The sequence below is a fragment of the Pelophylax lessonae genome (genome assembly GCF_965119305.1).
Source record: "Pelophylax lessonae genome assembly, chromosome: 4".
Lineage (NCBI taxonomy): Eukaryota > Metazoa > Chordata > Amphibia > Anura > Ranidae > Pelophylax > Pelophylax lessonae.
Window position 1 is genome coordinate 618,943,001 of NC_138771.1, and position 23,166 is coordinate 618,966,166.

Below are 23,166 nucleotides of genomic sequence, written 5' to 3' on the forward strand. Positions count from 1 at the left end.
TCATTTCTAGTCTCTGTTTTAGAAATAGGTAAGTCAAGGGGTCTATGTTTAAAATATTCTCTGTGCTGATGTCTTAATCTTTCACACGGACATCACAGACATTGACTGTATTGACTGTATTGTTTATAATATGATTATTTCCTATGATCATCAGGTCCATTTTGTGGCCATAATGTGGTCATTTTTGATTGAGGTATTTCAGGAAAATAGTGCATTATGGCCATTAGATGGAGCTGACAATCATAGAATAGATAACCATATTGCACACAATACAGCAAATAATGGGTAAGACATCTGCACATCAAATGTTTTATATTGTTTGTAACAATATAAAATAAAACCCCTTATTGCCCAAAAGCTGGAAAAGTTAGTTACCACAATCAGAGTCTGATGGGAGACCAGTGCTACAGATAAGACAGAGGCTCTGTACTTTCACAGTTGTGAAAGGTTACTGCAAAAGCTCCAACTGGCCTTACTTAGCATTTGGTCACATCTGTTCCATGAGTACACTCCCTGTAAGGTAGTTGAAGATGTGTTTGTCCCCACTGGAGAGATTGACCCTCTCAAATGATTACAGTGACCATTGTCACCAGAACTGGTGATGAGAGAACCATATCCAGAATTTCGAATTGTCACTGGAACAGCGAGAGAGGTCATGTCATCCAATGTGGACATCTACTCCAGTCAGTATCCACATTGGATCCAGATCCACAATTTGGAATTGTCACTGAAACAGGGGTAGAGGGAAAAGTCGTCCAATGTTGACTTCTACATGACAACAAAGAGAGAATTTTTACTCATATTGGAGGGTTATCCTCTCATTTTCTATCATATCTACTGAAAATGAAAGAAAATATCTCCCTACTCTATTTGAAGTACAAAGATTTAGCCTAGGTATACTTTAATACTGTAGAGCTGTGCTAATGTTATTCCTTCACATTCGAATCATTATTCCTTTAGCTGATTGCTACATCTCTATCAGACACAATAGTGAAACTGTAGTAGCAGTAGTAGCTTGAAACATGCTATTCAAACTACTAAAGAATTGCTTAAATAGCCTCAGGCTTTAATGGTAATTTAATGTTTTCTTCTGTTTCCCACAGCAACATCCACTGGAGTTCCTAAGATTACCAGTAACCCAATGACAACTACAACCAGCCAGTTCAGTTCACCTTTAACTGATGTACCTATTACTGGTGTTACTACTGATGGCTCAACCTTTCCAAAGGCTGAGTACAGTACAAGCTCTCTCACCTTTGCATCTGCTAGTGAACTCACTACTGACAGCAAAGCTTTGGAAACCACCAGAGGATATACTATAAAATCCACTGTGTTTGTAGAAACTAATGAGATCACTACCGATGCAAACACATCAAATGCTGTTAGTAGATATACTACGGATGCTATTACATCTGACAGTACTGGTACATACATAACTTTTCCTACTACAACAGATCAGACTGTTGAAATATCCCCAGACTCACAAACATCAGAAGCTACTGATGCCAAAACCTCTGAAGCTACCAGTGAACACATTACATCATCAATGGCACCTGTAGACTCTACCTCTTTTACTATGAGTTACTCTACATTGGAAGCCAAGAGTGAAATCACTAGTGACATCATTACAACTGACACTGCTAAAATCACTACAGCCTCAGATACAACTGGCATTGCAAGTGAATATACTACTGATAAACTAAATTCTAAAACAACAACTGACTCAACAACAATGGAAATTATTACCGAACACTCAACTGAATCTATTGCAACTGACCCTATTATCTTCTCTACCATGGAATTGACTTCTGAAATTTCCACTGACCTTACAACAACAGAATCTACTAGTGACTCCCTTACATCTAGAATTACAACTGAAGACACTACTCTCTACACTACAACAGAAATGTCTCCCGAAAAATCCACAGAATTCACCACTAGACAATTTATTACAAACCCTACTGACTCCATTATCTCTGACACCACCAAAAAATATACCATTTATTCCACTGCAACTGAAACAACTACAGGCTCCATTACATCTCAAGACATAACAGAATCTACAATCGATAAACTAAATTCTAAAACAACAACTGACTCAACAACAATGGAAATTATTACCGAACACTCAACTGAATCTATTGCAACTGACCATATTATCTTCTCTACCATGGAATTGACTTCTGAAATTTCCACTGACCTTACAACAACAGAATCTACTAGTGGATCAACAGCTGACTCCCTTACATCTAGAATTACAACTGAAGACACTATTCTCTACACTACAACAGAAATGTCTCCCGAAAAATCCACAGAATTCACCACTAGACAATTTATTACAAACCCTACTGACTCTATTATCTCTGACACCACCAAAAAATATACCATTTACTCCACTGCAACTGAAACAACTACAGGCTCCATTACATCTCAAGACATAACAGAATCTACAATCGATAAACTAGATTCTAAAACAACAACTGACTCAACAACAATGGAAATTATTATTACCGGACACTCAACTGAATCTATTGCAACTGACCCTATTATCTTCTCTACCATGGAATTGACTTCTGAAATTTCCACTGACCTTACAACAACAGAATCTACTAGTGGATCTACAGCTGACTCCCTTACATCTAGAATTACAACTGAAGACACTACTCTCTACACTACAACAGAAATGTCTCCCGAAAAATCCACAGAATTCACCACTAGACAATTTATTACAAACCCTACTGACTCCATTATCTCTGACACCACCAAAGAATATACCATTTACTCCACTGCAACTGAAACAACTACAGGCTCCATTACATCTCAAGACCTAACAGAATCTACAATCGATAAACTAAATTCTAAAACAACAACTGACTCAACAACAATGGAAATTATTACCGAACACTCAACTGAATCTATTGCAACTGACCATATTATCTTCTCTACCATGGAATTGACTTCTGAAATTTCCACTGACCTTACAACAACAGAATCTACTAGTGGATCAACAGCTGACTCCCTTACATCTAGAATTACAACTGAAGACACTACTCTCTACACTACAACAGAAATGTCTCCCGAAAAATCCACAGAATTCACCACTAGACAATTTATTACAAACCCTACTGACTCTATTATCTCTGACACCACCAAAAAATATACCATTTACTCCACTGCAACTGAAACAACTACAGGCTCCATTACATCGCAAGACATTACAGAATCTACAATCAACAGTGTGCACACCATTGTCTCTGAAACCACCAGAATATTTGCTACTGACACCATCAATACTGAAACTACTGCAGACTCCATTACATCTGAAACCACTAGAGAATCTACTACTAACCTTGCTGGAGTTCCCACAGGCTCCACTATAACTGAAACCACTATAGACTATACCAACAGCCACACTGAAAGCAAGACCATGTCAGTTGCATCGGAAGCCACTAGTCAATCAGTCACTGACCCCAATAAAACTGAAACTCCTACAGAAATAATCTTGGACTCAACTACCTCTCAAACTACCAGAAAATATGAAACTGACTGGAGTACAGAAAAAAATACAAATGACCCCATTACATCTAAAGCTAACACAGTGCATACAACTAACTTAGTTACAACTGACATGTCTACAGGAATTACAAGTGATCTCACAATGTCTGATTCTAATATAAAGCATACAACTGCCCCCACTATTTTGGACTCTAGTTCTGAATACACAACTACATCCATTACATTGGAAACTACTGGAAAATATACTAACTCAAATGCCATTTCAACTAGAATTTCTAGCCAGTATACAGGTACATTACAAACTACATCCAAAAGTTCCACTTTTTCCAGCATATCTGAAACATCTTCAGAATATTTTACAACTTCTAATACAAAAGAAACTACTACTGAAAACAATACTGACTACAGTACTTCTGTTGGTACTAAAGAACCATCAACACAGAAGGCAACAAGCTCAGAAATGAGCACCTATAGCACATCTTCTTTTACTACTGGGCCTTTTACATCTGAAAATGTTAAAGAACCGTCAACACAGAAGCCAAGTCCAGATATGATTAGCTCCACCTCCACTTCCTTTAATACTGAATCCATTACATCTGAAGCTACTACAGAACATACTACTAGAGTATATATGACTAACTCCGCAACTGAACTATCAACACAGAAGACAATGAGCCCAGACATGAACAACTTCACTACTTCTGTTAGTCCTTCCTCCATTACATCTCAAGTAACTAAAGATTCTACTAATAGAGTATATCCTACCGACTCTACCACTGAACTATCAACACAGAAGACAAGTCCATCTGTAAGCAGCTATACTACTTCTTCCATAGCTGCTGGGTCTGAATTTACTACAGAGCATACTAGCATATTACATTCTACTGACTCCACCATGAAGTCAACAAGTACATACCCAAGCAGCTATACTACATCTTTCAATATTGTTGGGTCCATTACATCTGAAGCTACTACTGAGCATGCTAGCAGATTATTTTCTACTGACTCCACCAATGAACTATCTACACAGAAGCCAACAACAAGTGTACCCACAAGCAATTATGTCACATCTTCCACAACCAATTCAGGTATGTAAAGAACAAAAGCAATTTGGATTATAGAATTAACAAATTATGTTGTATGGTTATTACTATTATAAGGGGTTTCTTTTGATTTATGCACCCATAAAGAGAGAAACTAGTTATATACCTTACCCCTACCATGTAATTTGTTTTAGATAGATACTATCAATAATACTATTAGGTGTACTATTTTTATTATTAGTGATAGTAGTCGAAGTAGTAGTAGAAGTACTTTTTAGAGTAAAAATGTACTATCCTCAAAAGTCTGCACCCTTCCAAAAAAATCGAATTAAAGGTTTCAAGTAAATTTTTATTTTCATGCTGCTATCTATGGCAAACAAGGTATTTTGCTTTACAAGTAGTAGAAGAATTTTGGAATTGCCCAAAGGGTAAGGATTCAAGTTTTGTTAATACACCCAGAATAATAGTTATGTACCTTACCGTTTCCATGTCAGTTGTTTTTAGATAAATACTATTATTAATAAATTTAGTTGTACTATTTTTATTATTAGCGATAGTGCTAGTACTGTAGTAGTAGTAGTAGTAGTAGTAGTAGTAGTAGTAGTAGTAGTAGTAGTAGTAGTAGTATTAGTAGTAGTAGTAGTAGTAGTAATAGTTTTTAAAGTAAAAGTGTGCTATCCTCAAACGTCTTTATCCCTCAGCATATATAAATAAAGGCATCAAGTAGTAGAATTTACAAGTAGTAGAATTTAAAATTTCTCAAAGGGTTAGGATACAAGTTCCTTATTTTTTTCTTAGATGGTCTACCAATTATTAGAAATTTACTTTAAAGTGTATCTAAAGCTATCTATTTTAAAGAGTAGGAAAGGGTTAAATTGGCAGTTAGGTTTTGCTTGCTTTCTGTATGGTATTCAGGAGAATTATCTTTAGTTCCTTCACTACCTGTCCCTTGAACTGTTTTCACTTCCTCTACTTCCTGACCTTTAAACACATGAGAAAATATGAGTAAATCTCTCTAAAGTAAGAGACATCCTCTCTTAAACAATTGTCGCCAGCATAACTTTCTCCATTGGAAGATTAATCTTATATTATTGTTCTGGTGGCAACTCAACATACATTCATTCCTGAAGACAATGGTCATCAGGACAAAAGGAGAATCTGAATATACCCAGCAGCGACGGCAATAAAACCTAACAAGGTTCTAAATCTCCAATCTCTCCAAAGTTGAAAATAAAGTTTGCCTTTAGATAAACTTATAAATTATACTGGCAATAACCAAATAATTTCATCACATCCATGTCTGAAAGTATTTAAAGTGAAAATTTTGTTTTTAACTTTGGATTGAATGTGGAAATGTCAAAAAAATAAAATCGATTTTTTTCTCTGAATTTTTTTTGATCAACTCTATTGCTATCACAATGAACAACATCTTTTGTGATAGCCTGAGCAGTGTCAGGTGCTGTTTATGGAGAGATCTGGGATCTATTAGACCCCAGATCTCTCCTCTGCCCTCCAAATCAGCCGATTAAACTGAGATTGGTTTGACTAGCTGCTTTGCTAGGCGGTAACAGCCAGTAAACAAAGAACCAAAAGCAGAAGCGATAAAATCCTTGTCACTTCTGGGGTCATACACCATAAAGATGGTTGGAAACATAACTGCTTCCAAAGAGGATATACAGGTGTGCCCTAAAGACTAGAAGTGTTTAATAATGGAATAATATTATTTTGCATTTCTGTTTGTCGTGTTCCTGTTACTGGAAAAAGGTGTCCGTTTATGAAACAGAAAAAAGCTGTGATCCTCAGGATTATGGCTGATCTCTGGTCTGTACTGGTTTATGTAGCTGAGATGAGGAGCAGAGAATATTTTCTCCACCGCTTATCACGGCATACAACCGTTCCATCACAAACAGCCAGTTTATGAAAGTGAGATCTGAAAATCTCATTGGCTATTATGCTAAAATATCTCCCTCCCAGATTCTCCAGCTCAGAGGTGGAGAATCTGGAAGAGAAGCTGGTGCAATTAAAGGAAGAAGACTTATTTCTTCTTATGAATCAGCACCAGTGGGTTAAAAATGTATATTATTATATATGGCACCCCATATAGTCTGTGGGGTTCAGTATTGAGTTGGCCCACCCTTTGCAGCTATAACAGCTTCAACTCTTCTGAGAAGACTGTCCACAAGGTGTGTGTCTATAAGAATGTCTATGGGAATGTTTGACCATTCTTCCAGAAACACATTTGTGAGGTCAGGCACTGATGATGGAGAGAAAGTCTGGATCACAGTCCCCACTCTAGCAGCAGAGCAGAAAAGAATTGGACCATTTTCAATAATGGTCAGTGAAAAAAGGCCATCCTACATTGGTGGTTAGTGAAGAAGGGTGCTATTACACTGGTGGTCAGAGGTAGATGTTCCTTCCTTACTTTGATAGTCAATGGGAGGAATGTTCCTCACGTTGCTGGGAATAAGGCCCCCCCCCCCCCCCCCCACAGACAGCTGAAATGATCATTGCTGTCAGCGGTTACTTATTTGAGAAGTTCCACAAGACAAGAGAAGTCAACTTAAGACCTATGAAAGCATCATCATGAGGAACATCAATCTGGAATTGCTCAAGACACCCTAAGAGACCTCTAAAACAACACCAGGGTTGAACCCTGGCTGAGTAAGGTTGTTTTAAGTATTCCCTGCCTATTCAAAATATAAAAATGGTTTAGATATACTTTAATATAAAATATAGGGGTTGATTTACTAAAACTGGAGAGTGAAAAATATGGTAGACAATCAGCTTCTAGTTTCAGATTTTTCAATTAAGCTTTGACAAAAAAACCTGAAAACTGATTGGTTTCTATGTAAAGCTGCATCAGATTCTGCACTCCCCAGTTTTAGTAAATAAACCCGTAGTGTTTTTTGGATTCCTCTTACAGTACAACTAATAAATATATCTTACATTTATACAGTTATAATGTACATTTTGTAATATCAGTTCTGTGTTTATATTCCAGGCACATCCTGTAAGAATGGTGGTTACTTCAATGGCAGACAATGTGTATGCACCACCCTCTTCTTCGGCACTGTATGTGAATATATTGTGAATGAAGTAAAGACAGGTACGTGTAAAGTGGATATCTAGGAATTTTCTATTTAGATATGTGTACTGATTGTATTTTAATCTTCTGTTTTTTTTGCCACTTCTTTCCCTAGACAAATAGTAAGGTGTATAAAAAAAAATTTAGCTTTTTAATAAAATGAAGGACTTTTTCAGATTTCTTCAAATAACTTGTATAAAACGAAAGTTTAATCAGTCAGTTTTACCACTAATCTAGTTTCCCAATTTTCTAAAATCCCCCTAGGCAATCTACTAATTTGTTTCTGCTTACATAGAGATGCTTTAGAGATGTACTGCATTTTAAAACTCAGTGACATCAATACTGTGTCTCTAGTGACCACTGGGATAGGCCATTAGGGTGCTGCAAAGTATGAAGTTAAAAGCTTTTTCATATCTTTGGATAGCTTGGAAAATAGTTTTTTATTTTTTGCTAAAAAAAGAACACGCCAACATCGTGTAGCACCTTTGCCACCACTTTATTAACCAAATCCCAAAAAAATACACAAAAGTATTAAAATCACAGACATATAAACATAGAAGAGCGATGGCAGAAAAAGACCAAGTAGTCCATTAAATCTGGCCCAAGAAATGTAACCATCATACCCTGAATAGAGGAAATCTTCACATCTTCATAATCTGGGTGAGCAATAGAAAGACCTTTAAAACTAAAAAGTTGGCATCGTCATGTTAATGCTCTTAAAGCCTTCTTTATTAAAGGACCAACAGGAGCTTACAATACTACAGACAGAGAATGTTGACCTTAGTTCACCCGGGCTGAAACGTATCAACATTCTCTGTCTGTAGGATTGTAAGCTCCTTTAGTAAAGAGCCCTAACACGATGATGGTGACTTTTTTGTTTTGGATATTCCTGCAACAGTTTGTGTGGGTGCTCTGGGCACTCATGAAGCTCTCTTACATCTTTTGTGAGTTTTATGGGTTGTAGAATCACACTGTTTCATAGAAAACAATAGAAAGGCCTCTATGGCTAACTACAATTGGTACAAGTTGACTGATGCATTTTGAGGGACAGGCCTTCTTCCTCAGCTCTGAAATCATCCATTGAGAATTCCCTTTCCAATAATGTCTATAACAGGAATTGAGCCCACTTTAGTCAGATTTACTCTTTTTTGTTGTATCTCCAGGACAATAAGTAAAGGGTAATCTCTGCAGCAAGACACAGACCGACTAGGGGTTTCAACTTTCCGTAATTTACCCAAAACTCAAAAATAAAAAACTTTATAAATACATACACTTTAAAGTGCCAAGTTTAAAATAATACAATTTTCAATGAGGTGCCTAAAGAATTCACTTTAAATTTCATTGGCACTATACAAATTATTGGTTAACCTTATCCTATTCCTGAATGTAAAGTAAGAACACAGAAGAAAGTATACAATCGAAACAGGCAATATCATGAGGTATAGGTTATGTTTTTTTTTTTTTTTTTTTTTCATTGATAAGGTTGATAGAGGTAATACTATAACAAAATCCTTATAATATCTCATCACAGATAAAGTCCTCATCAAAGTGATGGTGACAGTCTACGTTGTGAATGAAGAGTTTACAGAGGACCTAAAAAACAAGGATACCAACGTATATAAAAGCTTTGTAACCAGATTCACAGAGCAGGTACATCTATGGTTTATTGTGAATGTGTATCTAAACCCAAGACCAAAATATATATTTCATCATACCAGTCCTTACATGTAGGGCCTGTATAAGTTTTCTTTTTTCCCCATTTTTCTTTTTCTCGTTATTTCCAACTGGTGATACTGCCACTCTCACGCCTCCTGTCCTAGGGTGACAACGGTCACTGTACTATATCTATCGAAGATCAATGTGGTCACCCGAGGGCAGGAAGTGTGTTAGGACTATAAAGCACCTGCCCCTTTCAATATATACAGTATATAACATAAGGGGTGTTCGGTACTTTACAGTGAAAACTTATCGAACGGCTTTAACAAAATGCTTTGATGGGTAAATTGTACAGACCAAACAAGAGAAGTTTGTTGTTAGCATTTACATATACTGAATGGACTTTTGCAGTGACAAGGCAGGCAGCACTAGACTGCACATGTAGGCATGCAGTGCATTTGCACATCAGCCTATAGTTCAACAACTCAGCCTTTAGTTCATGCTTCATAGAATGGCAACACAACTCCTGCAGTGAGACACAGGGAGCAAGCCTTGTCAGCCTATCCCAGAAAGTCAAATCTAGCAAGATCTACAGGTAAAATTAAAGTTGACCAGAGGTCATTTATTCCAAGATGTCCGGGCCAGCTTGCAGCGTTTAACATAATAACCCTACGGCAAAAAGAAAGCTTAAGGCTCCATTCACATACTGGCACATCGGATCGTGGGCAGAATCGCCAAAATTCTGCCTGTGATCCTGAATTATTGCAAATCACGGAGCGCCCGTGCAATTTCCTTGACTTGCAAAGGCACCCCAAATGTGGAACAATTTTGCCGTGATTGTCGCCCAATGAATAGCGGTAAAATCGTGCAAAAAGATTTGCGGGGCCCAAAACAAGTGCAATAAATTATTTTGGGCGACAGGCGTCCCGCGATTCTGTTTGTGCAAAATCGTACTGCGTTTGGGGTGCCAATGCAAGTCACAGAAATCAAATGGTCATCCCGCGATTTGCAATGATTCGGGATCCCAGGCAGAATCGCCGGGATTCTGCCTGGGATCCTGAATCATTGCAATCCGATACGCCAGTATGTGAACGGATCCTAAATTTATTATGGTTTGTTTATAAGACTCTCTTTGGTACAATGTTCTAAAGAAAAATAAACTTCTATGTTTCAATTGTAGGCTGACAAATACACAGAAATGTAAAAAATAAAAAAAACTAATTTACCCAAAAAAGTTTTTTTTATTTTTTTTTACATTTTTATTATTTTTTGTTTTATTCATTTGGTTTTATTTTTATGAATTCATCTGATTCTTACAGTTATACTATTTAGAGTTGACACTTCAGGCGAACACTGCCACCAGAAGGCGACCATGCTCATATGCAGGCTGAAGCCTTTTATTTGTGTTAATTTACTAAAACTGGAGAGAGCAAAATCTGGTGCAGCTCTGCTGAGAAACCAATCAGCTTCCAGGTTTTTTACTCAATCAAGCTGAAATTAGAAGCTGCACCAGTTTTTGCATCACCCAGTTTTAGTAAATCAAGCCCTTTGACTGGTTCCTGACTGCCAGGATTGGAAGCCAGCAGCAGTAAGGACATTTATTAAAGCATCCTCAGCACTGGTCATCATTCTGGGGAATGTTAATAAACAGATTTCGGGTTGGGAGGGGTCAATGAACAATATTTTGAAAGCAGAGGCAAAAAATAGATTTAACAAAAAGGAAGCAGGTCTGATTTTCTTATTTATTAGTTCTTTTTATGCATTTAACAAAGGGTTACAAAACACCATACACCACCATAAAATTCATTGTAAATTACAAAAGATGTTAAAAACACAGGCACAACATAACATAAGTACAATAACCTACATAAATGTAAAAAAAAAAGATGTGTCTCCTAGAACCTTATCGAACAAACTGATTGTGGGTTGGGAGGGGTTCATAAACAATATTTTGAAAGAGGAGACAAAAAATAACATAAAGAAAGCAAGTTTGTTTTTCAACTTTTTAGATTAGGTACTCTTTAGGAAGATATAACGTTAGACAAGTATAGCAGAAAAGTGTCTGTTTTACATTATATTCAATTAATGTGTTTCTTATTTTTTACAGATGAATAATGTCTATAAAACCAGGGTTCTCAATTTTCAGGAAGTCATAATATCCTCTATTAGGTAAGAAAACTAATTTTAGATTTTCTTTACAAATCTAGAGATCACAAAGTGCCTTCTATCTTCTATACAATCTTGCTGAACCATTTTACTTTTAGTTAGGATAGGTGCACATGTGTTTACTGTGTGGGGAGCTTAATATTTATTTAAAATCGAAACAAAAATCCAAGTAAAAAAAATACAAACATACAAAATATTCCATCTGCAACAGTTTCGGGCTAAAGTATTTATCGCCCTTCCTCAGGCATGAACATATAAGAAATGACTTAATTTCCTATATATTCCTGCCTGAGAAAGAGGGTTTAGCCTGAAACTGCTGCAGATGGAATGTTTTGTACATTTGTAATTTTTGTTTGGATTTTTAATAAATATTAATTACACCAATCCTTGACCCAGTGCTCAATTTTCACTGATCAACTGATGGTGCTGTTCACCTCACCTGTTTATATACAGTATATATATATATATATATATATATATATATATATATATATATATATATATATATATATATATATATATGTATATATATATATATATAGGTATATATATATATATATATATATATATATATATAGATAGATATAGATATGTATATGTATATATATATATATATTGACCCACACATCTGACCTCTAATGAATAATCGGATATAAGGTTTTGCTGTATATGTATATTTTTTATAATTGGTAATGTTTATATTCACAGTAAGGGAAGTATACGTGTTGATCATGAGGTATACTTGACAGTGGATTCCGAGCAAATAGTGGAGCAACACAAACAGGCTGTGAACACAATTAATCAATCTCTGAAGGATTTAAACTGTACTTCAGACACATTAACAGAAGGTGAGTTTATTATACAGAAGAATCTATGCATAAATTAGGATTTTTATTCTTTGTAGAACATGACAACTGAAATTGTTGATTTCAAATGTAACTAAAATAAAGCCTATGTTTTGTCCATGTAGAACTAGGCAACAGCTTCACTTTAATGCTCCCCTTCCCAGCAGCCTATACTTGTCTTGATTTCTCTCCCCCACCACTCTGCTCAATCAGAAGTAATCAGAGGAAGCCCTGTGCAAGCTCCAAGCCATGGCCTCTGTCTTAAAAAGGCTGCAGACTTTTTCCCCGCCTCATGTGAAAGTTCTGGGCCAGTCACTAAGCATCAGATTTCTTCCCCACCCCAGATGACAGTGCTAGACTGATCACCAAGCACCAGGGATTTCTCCTTACCCCAGATGACAGTGCTGGGCCATTCACCAAGTAGTAGGACTTTTTCCCCGGTCCATGTGACAGTGCTGGACCAGTCAACAAGCACCATGACGTTTTCCCTGACCCTCAAGTTATTATAATAAAATGACACCAGCTCCTATACTTGTAGCATTGCAATGCTATACTACTGGTAGTGATATAATTATAAAAATAAAACATTTTTGTTTCATATTGCCTTATATTTTAAATCAGTTTGAGGAGTGGAATAATCGACTTCTCACTGTTGACGAAAATAAAGGAAATGCAACATTAATCCTAAAAGTTCTCTCTCCTTTTTCAGGTGTTTTGTGCTTCAATTCAAGCAGAGCGACAGTCAACAGTCAAGATATTGATGTATCAGGTAAATAGTTTCTGCATCAGAATAGAATGGTCTTGATTGACTGCCCATAACCCTGTGAAATGTGATTTATTATTGACCACACCTACCAGATACGTTACACATACCTTACATGTTAATCTAATCTGACCTGCCACTACAACATATCTGAAACAACACCAGTGCATAAGTAAAGCTGCCTTATGATGCCTTAAGCACCCATATTAGTCTGTTAATAGACAAAATAATTTTTAACTTCTACTCAGCCAGTCTTGTGAAGCATCTTCTAACTAACACAACTAGGTTGTCAATGTCTACTGCAGGATCGGCACTGGCCAAAACACATTCCCAACGAAGGAGCATCAGCATCTTCATCAAGTGATCATTATTCTACTTAGACAGCTCTACATCTGTCAACATGTTACCAAATTATTGCAGCACACCTGATTGGCTCCTAGTTTTGCCCCTTGCTCTGATGAGTGCTGCTGTGCAGTGGATGGTTTTAGATAAATTATGTAACTGCATTCATTGATGCTTCCTATCTTCACTGGTTAGATCTTCTATCTGGCAGCACTAGGGGGAGTTGTTTTAAATTCCAATCATGGCACCACCTACCTTGATTTTGCATGTTCTTTCCACACTCCAAAGACCTGCTGGTAGGAAATTTGGCTCCTTTCTAAATTGGCCCTAGTGTGTGTATTATGAAGTGAGTTAGGGACCTTTTATTGGAAGCTCCTTCAAGGCAGGGACTGATGTGACTATACTTTATAAGTAAAGCACTGCATAAATTGCCGATTCTATAAAAAATAAAATAAATAAAATGAACCAAACGTTGACAATAAAATAAATAAATGAACCAAACGTTGACAGGAAAAATATATTGGTTCCTCTATTTTTTAAATACCTGAACTTGTATAGGAAGATATAATGAAAACAGAAAGGTGCTATTTAAACATTTCATAAGCATGCTAATGGGGAGGGAAAAGAAAAACTAGGGAAGGCAAATATATATGAAGATTAAACTTCAGCTTTCATTCTTTAAAAATATGACTTCCCTTATTTTACAGGCCTGTGTTCATCAGTGGATACAATTCCTGAGGAATTCCAACAGTATTTTTATGGTATTATATCTCCCAGCATTGGATTCCAGTGTGTGACCAACTGTAGTAATATTAACCAACAATTTGTAGACTGCAACACGGGGCAATGCCTGGTGGACAACAAAGGACCCAAGTGCTAGTAAGTTTTTTTTTTTTTTTTTTTTCAGTGCTTACCTTTGCCTCTTCCTTTCTACATTTGAGAGATTTCTTCAACTGTTTCAAATATGCATATGTTCCCATTAATTCCATGGTATTCTGTTTAGCATTTTGGTAATAAGAATAATAATACTTATTAATATTAAAATCACAAAAGGCATCTGTAATAATATTATTTATCATTAATACTTAGCATTGGAGTGAATTAGAGTCATGCCCTTCACTTTATAAGCAACACATGTTTACCTTTTTTTCACTCCCAACCTTCTGCTCCCCTAATTGGCCAAATACAACTTGGTGAAAGCTCCAGATACCTACAGTCAGAGCTTATAGAAGGCTGGGGAGTCTCCTAGCCCCCATGTGACAGCATTGAGTCAATCACCAAGCACACATAAGTAATCACATGCTCCCCTATACCGAGGAGAACCAGATATTTTCTTTTTTTACCGGAGGCTGAATTTAACAGTGGGGGAGTGAAGGAAAAGTGAGAATGGAGAATGGAATTCCAGGGGAAAGTCACTTAGGAATAAATATCAAGGGGTTGTGAAAGACAACACTTGGATTTTTTTAGCTGCGATTTTTTATTTGATAGTCAGTATAAGTATTAAAGTGGTATTCAACTCCCCCCACCCCATGTTTTTCCCTCTTATTTGCATTCTTGAGTTTTTCTCAAAACACACACTGAACCAGGCAACAAATTCAGTCTTGTTTTGATGTGATCCAATACTCGGTGCCATCTTGGTCCTCTTCTGGCTGCCTCCTTTGGGTGCAGACAGTCAGCTCTGATGCGGCCCACCCCCAGCCTGTTCTCGGGCCCATCCCCTGGCCACACCCACTTATCCTGCAACCTTCTGGTAAATGCAAAATAATGCAAGTATTTCAGGAGGTTGGAAGACCAGGTTGGAATGGTAGTGGGGGTTGGGGGAAGTAAAAAGCTAAAAAAATACATAGAAAAATATAGAATTTTCTGCAATGCTGCTTAAGGAGGGTTAAAATGGAATTAACTCCATTTTGGGAGTTCTAATTTAAGTACAAAATTAGAATGAGAAGGCTGCATGTGATCTGAACCTAAAAAGCTTTCTTCTGCCCTCCTCAAATGTTCTAAAGCTTCCTTACCCCAAGATTATGGTACAGTTTGTTAGTGCCTGCAGCACCCTAGCATGAAGATATAAGCCATAAGGCACAAAAGACATGCCCTGTTGTAAAAAGAAAAAAAAAGGTTTATTATGATGTTGTCCTCCGAATTGTTCATATGTTTTTTATATAAGTTCAGTTACTGACATGTACAGTATATAGCCAACGTGTTTGTTGAAGCCTATGTTGTGTAAGCCAAAGTCCCTTTTAAAACTCTTCCACTCTTGTTTTACCCCTAGTTGTGAGACGTCAAGCCAGTTCTGGTATACAGGAGACCAGTGCCAGATATCTATCAGTAAAGCCGGTGTCATCGGTGGGGTGGCTGGTGGTCTTGCAGTGATTCTTATCATTATCGTGTCCCTGTCTGTATGTTTGTGCCGAAGAAGACGTTCTTCTGACAAGTTAAGGTAAGGAGAACAATGAGTAAAATGGCCAGTCCACCAAAAACTGATTTTTATAGTATTCAGTGTGGCTACATATCTAATCAGATAAAAAAAAAAAAGGGGATCAGAAAAAAAAACCTTCTTGATCTTCTAAGGAAACTGGATCCTCCTAGGATCAACAGTCTAAACTGTTATTATTATAATTAGGCATGAGCTTGGATTCATTGTGAACTCACTGAATCTGGAAGTAGGCTGTCAGTGCTGACCCAATCTGACTCTGATTGCTGGGCAATCCTCCAGCCTTCAGATGCATGTTTACAAGGGGGTAGGGATGCTCATTACATCTTTGACCTAAAATGGTCACATGGCACCAAGTTTACTATATGAAACTTACTATACATATGAAACTTATATGACACTTACCTGTCCAAGGATCCAGCATCATCTACATCCAGGCTGGATCTTCACCGATCTTTGGGTGCCTGGTGCCTATTTGGTGCATACGTATGTCGTGCCCGCATATGTAAATGGCGTTCAAACCACACATGTGAGATATTGCTGTGAATAATAGAGCGAGAGCAATAATTCTAGCCCAAGACCTTTTCTGTAACTCTAAACAGAGATTTTTAAGTACCGAAGTTTGGCGCCATTCCAGAAGTGTGTGAAATTTTTAAGTGTGACATGTTTGGTATCTATTTACTCAATGTAACATCATCTTTCACATAATACAAAAAAAATCGGGCAAACTTTAGTGTATTTTTTTTTTTTTAATTTGTGAAACATTCCCCCCCCCCCCCAAAAAATGCATTTGAAAAACTGCTGCGCAAATACCTGCAACATAAAAAGTTGCAATGACCACAACTTAATTCCCCAGGGTCTCTGCTAAAAAAAAAAACATATATAATATTTGGGGGTTCTGAGTAATTTTTTAGCAAAACAATGATGATTTCTACATGTAGGAGAGAAGTGTCAGAATTGGCCAAGTGGATAAAGGTCCACAAAAATATACAAATAACATGCTTGGGGGATTGCCAAATCTGCATGTGAAACAGACGGGCACACCTGTAGAATGTATACCTGCAATAGTGATATTTAAAAAGGAAAAACAATTGCTGTTAAATGCAATCATGCTTATGTTTGTCAGGGATTTCTGATTAATGGTATTTACCCCACATGGTCATCACTATATGGGGTTGATGATGTCAGCCAGCATCCCTAGTCCCATTGTGGACTTTTAGGAAACAGCAGGGTACTTACATTTGTGATCTGAGTCTGGTGGAAGGGGATTGTCACAGCGTGGATCACCATGTTCATGTCCACAAATCATTGATTATGATGGTGAGTGATGATGGATCTACAACGCTGGACAATGTGATAGACATTACATTTTCTTTTTTTCTTTTTTTTTAATACTTTTTTAGGGGTGTGGCTTTCTTTTGCTATTTACTTTTTTGTGTGATGAGTAACAAGGGGTACTATGTATTCCACACTTATTCACTATGAGGCGGGGGTCAGATATCTGGGAACACCCTTATTTTAAAGAAAGTATTAAAATTCCAATAATATCCCCCAACAGACCCCAACATTCACTGGGCCAAGGGTGTGATAATAAAGCTCTTCTCCCCATCCCCATGTTGAAGGCATGTGGCCTGGTATTGTAAGGGAGGGGAGCTGCACAATTGCAGCCTCTTAGTTTCTTGGGCAGTCAGTCTGCATCCCTGGGTATTGGTTTGATACTATTTTTTGGAGGGAACCCATTCTATTTTTTTTTTGCATGAGATCCTACTCAAAAATAATGCCAGTTCTTTATCAAGATTTACAATTCCCATTGCTCTCTGTACAGCTTTCCTTTATTTATCAGCCTGTACGGAAAAAGGCCACAAGGTGGTGATGTTGACAGAATAATGGTTGCATAGACTGTGACTAGTTCAATAAAAAGAAATATTCTAAAGTAATTATCTTTTAGTGCAGTAAAGAATATAGCAGCCAGACAGATCAGGACCTTGGCTGTCAAACTGATAGCAGGTCCCTGAAGTTCCATTCACTAGTGTACATCAGAAAATGACTCTAGGAGGTAGAAGGTCCATCTTGGTTAAGAACAACAGGATGGACTTGTAGGACATTTTACAGAACTTAATATTGAGAATTTATTAGTTACCCAGTGGAAACATTAAAATACAGAGTAAAATGACAGTACATGAACAAAAACCTCAGGGAGATTCACTCTCTGTATTCGCCCTAGTTTGCATTATGACAGGGACACAAAGTGATGGAAAAATCCAAAATTTAATAATTGTCAATGGAACAGAAAGTGGTGGTGGTGGTGGAACAGAAAGTGGTGGTGGTGGTGGGGGGTTATGGAGGATATTTTGATGCAGCATTGTGTTGCCCTCTCGTTGTAAAGCTGTCCTTTTTACTAGCTGTTGCATCTCTGAAATTGTAAGTACATTACAAAAAAAAAAAAAAAAACATTTAGGAGTTTTAACTTTTCCCTATTTTATCCAAAACTAAAAAAATCTGAAAATTGAACTAAACTATAATAGACACATCTGATTGGTTCTTAAAGAAACATCTTCTGTTCCCATTCTGAGCTCTGCTATGTCTTTGTCTGCAAGTATGTCTTCAGTGCTGCAGACTGAGAGTATTTAATATTTTCTTTGCATGGAGACTTTTATTGTAACTTTTAATTTTAGACACAGAATGTCTTTATTTTATTTTTTTTTAATGACATATTTATTGGTATTTCAAAAACATAACAAAACCCAAAAAATGATGCCTTTATTTTAATTTTTTGTGTGTTTGTGTGCTTGTGCCACAGTTTGACAGATATAGAGGGAGACTGGCATCAAAAAGAGTATGAAAGTAATCATCCTGTACCTACCTACAACAAAGATGAAAAAACTGCTCCTGTCAGCTACATTCTGGAGAGGCCTACTGAAAATGACATTGCATCCATTGTCCTTACCTCGGCTGAATCTGTGTCAGGATCTCAAAGTTCTGGGTCAGGAAGCAGGAACTTTTATCCTTCGTTGGGGAGTGTAAACCCATATAAAAAGGTGAGTTTACCGAACGTGATTGGCAGTGCTAACTGTGACAATACTCATTGATCTTAATTCAAAGACATGTGGTTGGAGAGCTGTTAACATAACCAGTACACTACTACAGACCAGTGGCTAATTTGTCAGGGAAAAGCAGTAGAATTAACTTTTAACTTTCATTTTCTAGTTAACTTTTCTCAGTAACTGTCTTGTCCTTTTCACCATATCAGATGTCGGGACTTTAGTCCTAAGCCCACCTAGTGAGTGCTAGAAAGACATGTTGTATTAGTCAGTACAAAACTGGCTGGGCTATAGTAGAAGTTCTTGGGGAAATAAATCCACACTGTTAAGACAAAAGGAAACAGAAAAAATAATCTTGATGGTCCTGTGTGGTCTACAGTCAGCTCTCCTTCATTGTACCTCCCTAATGGGGCCCCCTCCCACCCCTAGACAACCATAGCAGTTACCTATTTTTCCCACACTCAGAGTGAAAGTTGAGGATGCCTATAAGTCTAGCAAGGGATTTAAAATGATTGGTAAATGATTTGATATTAATCAGTGCAAGGAAAATATTTGGAGCAGATTTCAAACAACTGCTAATTTCTCTGGGACTAGTCGACCCAGCAAATTCAGCCCATCAGCTGAGGGTTTGATGCTAACCTGCATGAAAAACCCTTATAATGATAAAGTCTTTTCTGTTCAAAAAGAACAGGAAAGTTACAGTTTGCCATTGAACATATACGCAAAGGCTGGACCTTCTTGAACAATGCGTTGATCACTGATCATTTATAGATAGAGTTACTTGTACACAGTAACAGTAGACATGTTTTCCGCCCACCGAATACATTATTGCAGGAGAAATACCTTATAAAATCTGTGAAGCATTATGGTGGTAGCAATATAAGTTAAAAACAGAGAAAATTCCCAGCTCAGCTCAACATGCATTCTAATTGATAAATAAGGGGCAGGTGGTCTGGAGGTAGCCCAATCCTCCTTAAAGGCGCAGGGGCACCCTGGACACCCAGCATATAGCACAATGGCAGAAAAGGTGTCCAGTGTGTCCCCTCACCAATATTTACACCAGTAACAAAGAGATGGCCTCTGCCCCTATCTATAACTGGCCTTCACAGCAAGGAGCACATGGTAGGGCAAACACATGAAAGACAAAACCAGAGGAAATTCCCAGCTCAACTCACCAACCAGTCTCTGATTTTGTCTTTCATGCGTTTTCCCTTCCATGTGCTCCTTGCTGTGAAGGCCAGTTATAGATAGGGGCAGGGGCCAACTCTTTGTTACTGGTTGTGTTATAAGTTGGGGTTGTTTGCTGTTTTTGGGCCTGGGCAGCTTAGTCATCAAATCAGCTATACATTTTGCATAATATCAAACTGTACTTGATGAAAATGTAAGAGTATCTGTCCAAAAGTTGAAGTTAATCTGGAAATTAGTCCTTCAACATAATAATCTAAAGCACACTAGCAAATCCACAAAGGAATGGGTCCAAAAGAAGAAACATAAGGTTATTTGCTGCTCTATTTAAAACCCTGATTTGAGGGATCTTGAAAATTGCAGTTTATGTAAGGAAACCTACAAACATGTTACAGCCAAAGGGATTTTGCATAGAAAAGTCACTATCAAAGACTGGTGAGCAGTTATACAAAATGCCTACAAGAGGTAATTTCTGCTACAGGGGCAATGGTGTATTCACTTTCTCCACAGTACCCCATTACATCTTTTAATATTTTTGTTGAATATATTACTAAAAAAAATACTGTTCTTATTTAAATGCACCACCTTTATTTGTAGGCACTGTTTTAATAAAGATCTAAAGTTCATGTTCAAACATGTTGAAACGGTCAACAATTTTCAAGGGGTGTACTTACTTCTTTCATATGACTGTACATTTTTGTATTTATTTATTGCTGTAAACATATTGCAACACTTTATAAAGGAAACCTTGCATATTGCCCCCAGTCCTTATCCTGATAGTAGAATACATGGAAGTCCTAGCACAAAGAGCACAGCCTCAAACTCAGATATTTGGCACAAATAATTTGAGGGTCAACTTGTTCAAAAACCAATAAAGTCATCTGTTTTGGATTTTAAAAATATAATGGAACAGCTGGCACAACTCATAAGATAAGTAGTAGTAGGCTGTAAGTGGTAGACTGATGGTTTTCTTTAGGACAGAAAGTGGGGACAAATTTCCCAAATGGAGCCATAGAAAGCCATAGGGACCGAACAAAGATTCTACTCCCGCTGAACCCCAAAATACTTTCAGTTGTCAATATTTTATCTAAACATTGATCCACTAAAACTTGAGATTTTGTTTTTGGTAGTTTGAACTATATAATAATTCTTGGTGTATATCACTTGTCAGTGCATAGAGATGTTACCAGGATAGGAGCACATGACTCCTTGCAAATATCCTAGGACTAAAGGCTTACAAGGAACATGGTGATAGAAGGAGAGAGCTCATCACTCTGTTGTTGTTGCTCTTTCACTGTCTAATCACAGGTTGGGGGTGGGAAGGTGACCTAGCTATATTGCTTACCTTCAGCAGAGAAAAGTCAAGTCACCAGAGCTGTGTACATTTTAGGACTCAATGAGCATAGCAAGAAAACAGCTTCCATCTATGTGTTTTGTGCATTTAGTTATTTCCCTGAAGTTCACGAAAATGGTCAGAAATTGTAATTTAATAGAATATTAGCAATGAAAACCTGGATAAAGTTATTTTTCACTAAACAATAGTTTTTTCTTTTTTACAGATGGTTACTCCAAGACCCCGACTTGTTAACTAAGCTTTACCTTGAACATTACATCCTGTGACATCATTGCTTAGCTTTGGTATCAAAATATCCTGAATTAGGGATTGAGAGTTTTTGTCCAAGAAGATTGAAGAAATCAAACAAAACACCAATATTCCTTTAGGTACTGATCCAATACTCACCACATCAAAAGACAATGCCCTGTTCAGGTCAACGTGATTTTTTTTTTTTTTTTTTTTGCTTGCTTCAAGTATATCTATAGCCAAAAACCCTTTTCTATCTCTTGTATGGTCACCCTCTATATTTTTGCTAGTGGCAATTGCCACTGAGACAGAACATGATGGATAATTCAAACAGGAATAGAGGGTTAATCTTCCAATAGAGGCACTTATCACAGTGACACTGTCTAAGAGAGGATTTCCCTCACTTTGGAGAGATCTCCTCTCGGTTCCTCTTGTGTATTATAGGAAAACAATTAAAACAACGGATAGGTATTTAACTCTTCCCTATTCTATCCAAAAAATAAAAAAGTTTGGGCTTTAGATATTCTTTCATTGAAAAGTGGAGAAGAATGGACTGGAGAAGCTTCAGTTATAAACGTTGTTATTTCACATGCATATGAGAGCAATATGCAAATAGAAAGATAAAAAAACAAAATGTTTATGAATTTTATATTTGGTTGAAATATATATAAGTTGAGGTGGTACCTAAAAATACCTACTCAGCACTGTATAATTATGAAAAAACAGACTGTTTGCTAAAATACTTTTACAATTAGTTATAAAGGTTGTACATAGGTAAAAATGTTACAATTTATGTGACAATATTTATTAACTTATTCGTTAATTTATTAATTTATTAGGTAATATATTAACTTTGTAAGGTATTGTATTACCATTATTGTATTTAAGCATTACAATGTAACATAAGTTAAAAAAAAAACAATCTCCTTCTGGTAAAATATATACATTTATGGAATTTATCTGACTTTTTTTAATATTTATAGCTTTTTCTGTTTTAAAGAAATGGATGTTGGTTTCACATTTTCCCTTCTCAGATTGATATCTCCCTTCATTACAACCACCTAAGCAATCCTAATATTCTAGTAAGAAAACCTTTGGTGTCTTCATCCCTTAAAGGGTAAGTTCACCTTTTCACAAGAAATGAAAAGGTGAACTAGCTAACTACACCTCCCTGCGCCCCAGTCCCTGCTGCACTTACCTCCCTTGGTGCTTATCTTCTGCCGTCCATGCCAGCTGGAGTAGCAGTCTGGAGATCTGAAAAATGCAGTACACAGCATGGAGGTTGTGTAGCATTACCACGCTTACAACAGTAAGTGGGCATTGGTCAACACGGGCACGTGATTACACTGACCAATGACAATCTCTCTGGAACAGCATCCCGATAGAAATAAGGGTGCAGAAGAGTTTGGATTTCAATTGTCCAGACTGCTTCATCAGCTAGAGTGGGCAGTGAAAGATAATCATCCAAGAAGGTGTAATGGGGGACCAGGGTGTGGGGAAAGTTGAGGTTG

At 37.0% G+C, this 23,166-nt stretch overlaps 1 protein-coding gene across 1 annotated transcript; it reads left to right on the forward strand.

Moving 5' to 3' along the window:
• Positions 1 to 601: 601 nt before the first annotated feature.
• LOC309552846 (uncharacterized protein) lies at positions 602 to 21,665 on the forward strand (the record flags this gene model as incomplete). The annotated part of the gene is made up of 12 exons (XM_082253754.1): positions 602 to 683; positions 1,104 to 1,526; positions 3,012 to 4,604; positions 7,561 to 7,665; positions 9,176 to 9,294; positions 11,408 to 11,469; positions 12,175 to 12,314; positions 13,021 to 13,080; positions 14,124 to 14,295; positions 15,686 to 15,853; positions 18,648 to 18,885; positions 21,633 to 21,665. 12 exons carry the CDS (start codon positions 602 to 604, stop codon positions 21,663 to 21,665), a joined length of 3,195 nt encoding a protein of 1,064 aa, XP_082109880.1.
• Between the last annotated feature and the right edge of the window lie 1,501 nt (positions 21,666 to 23,166).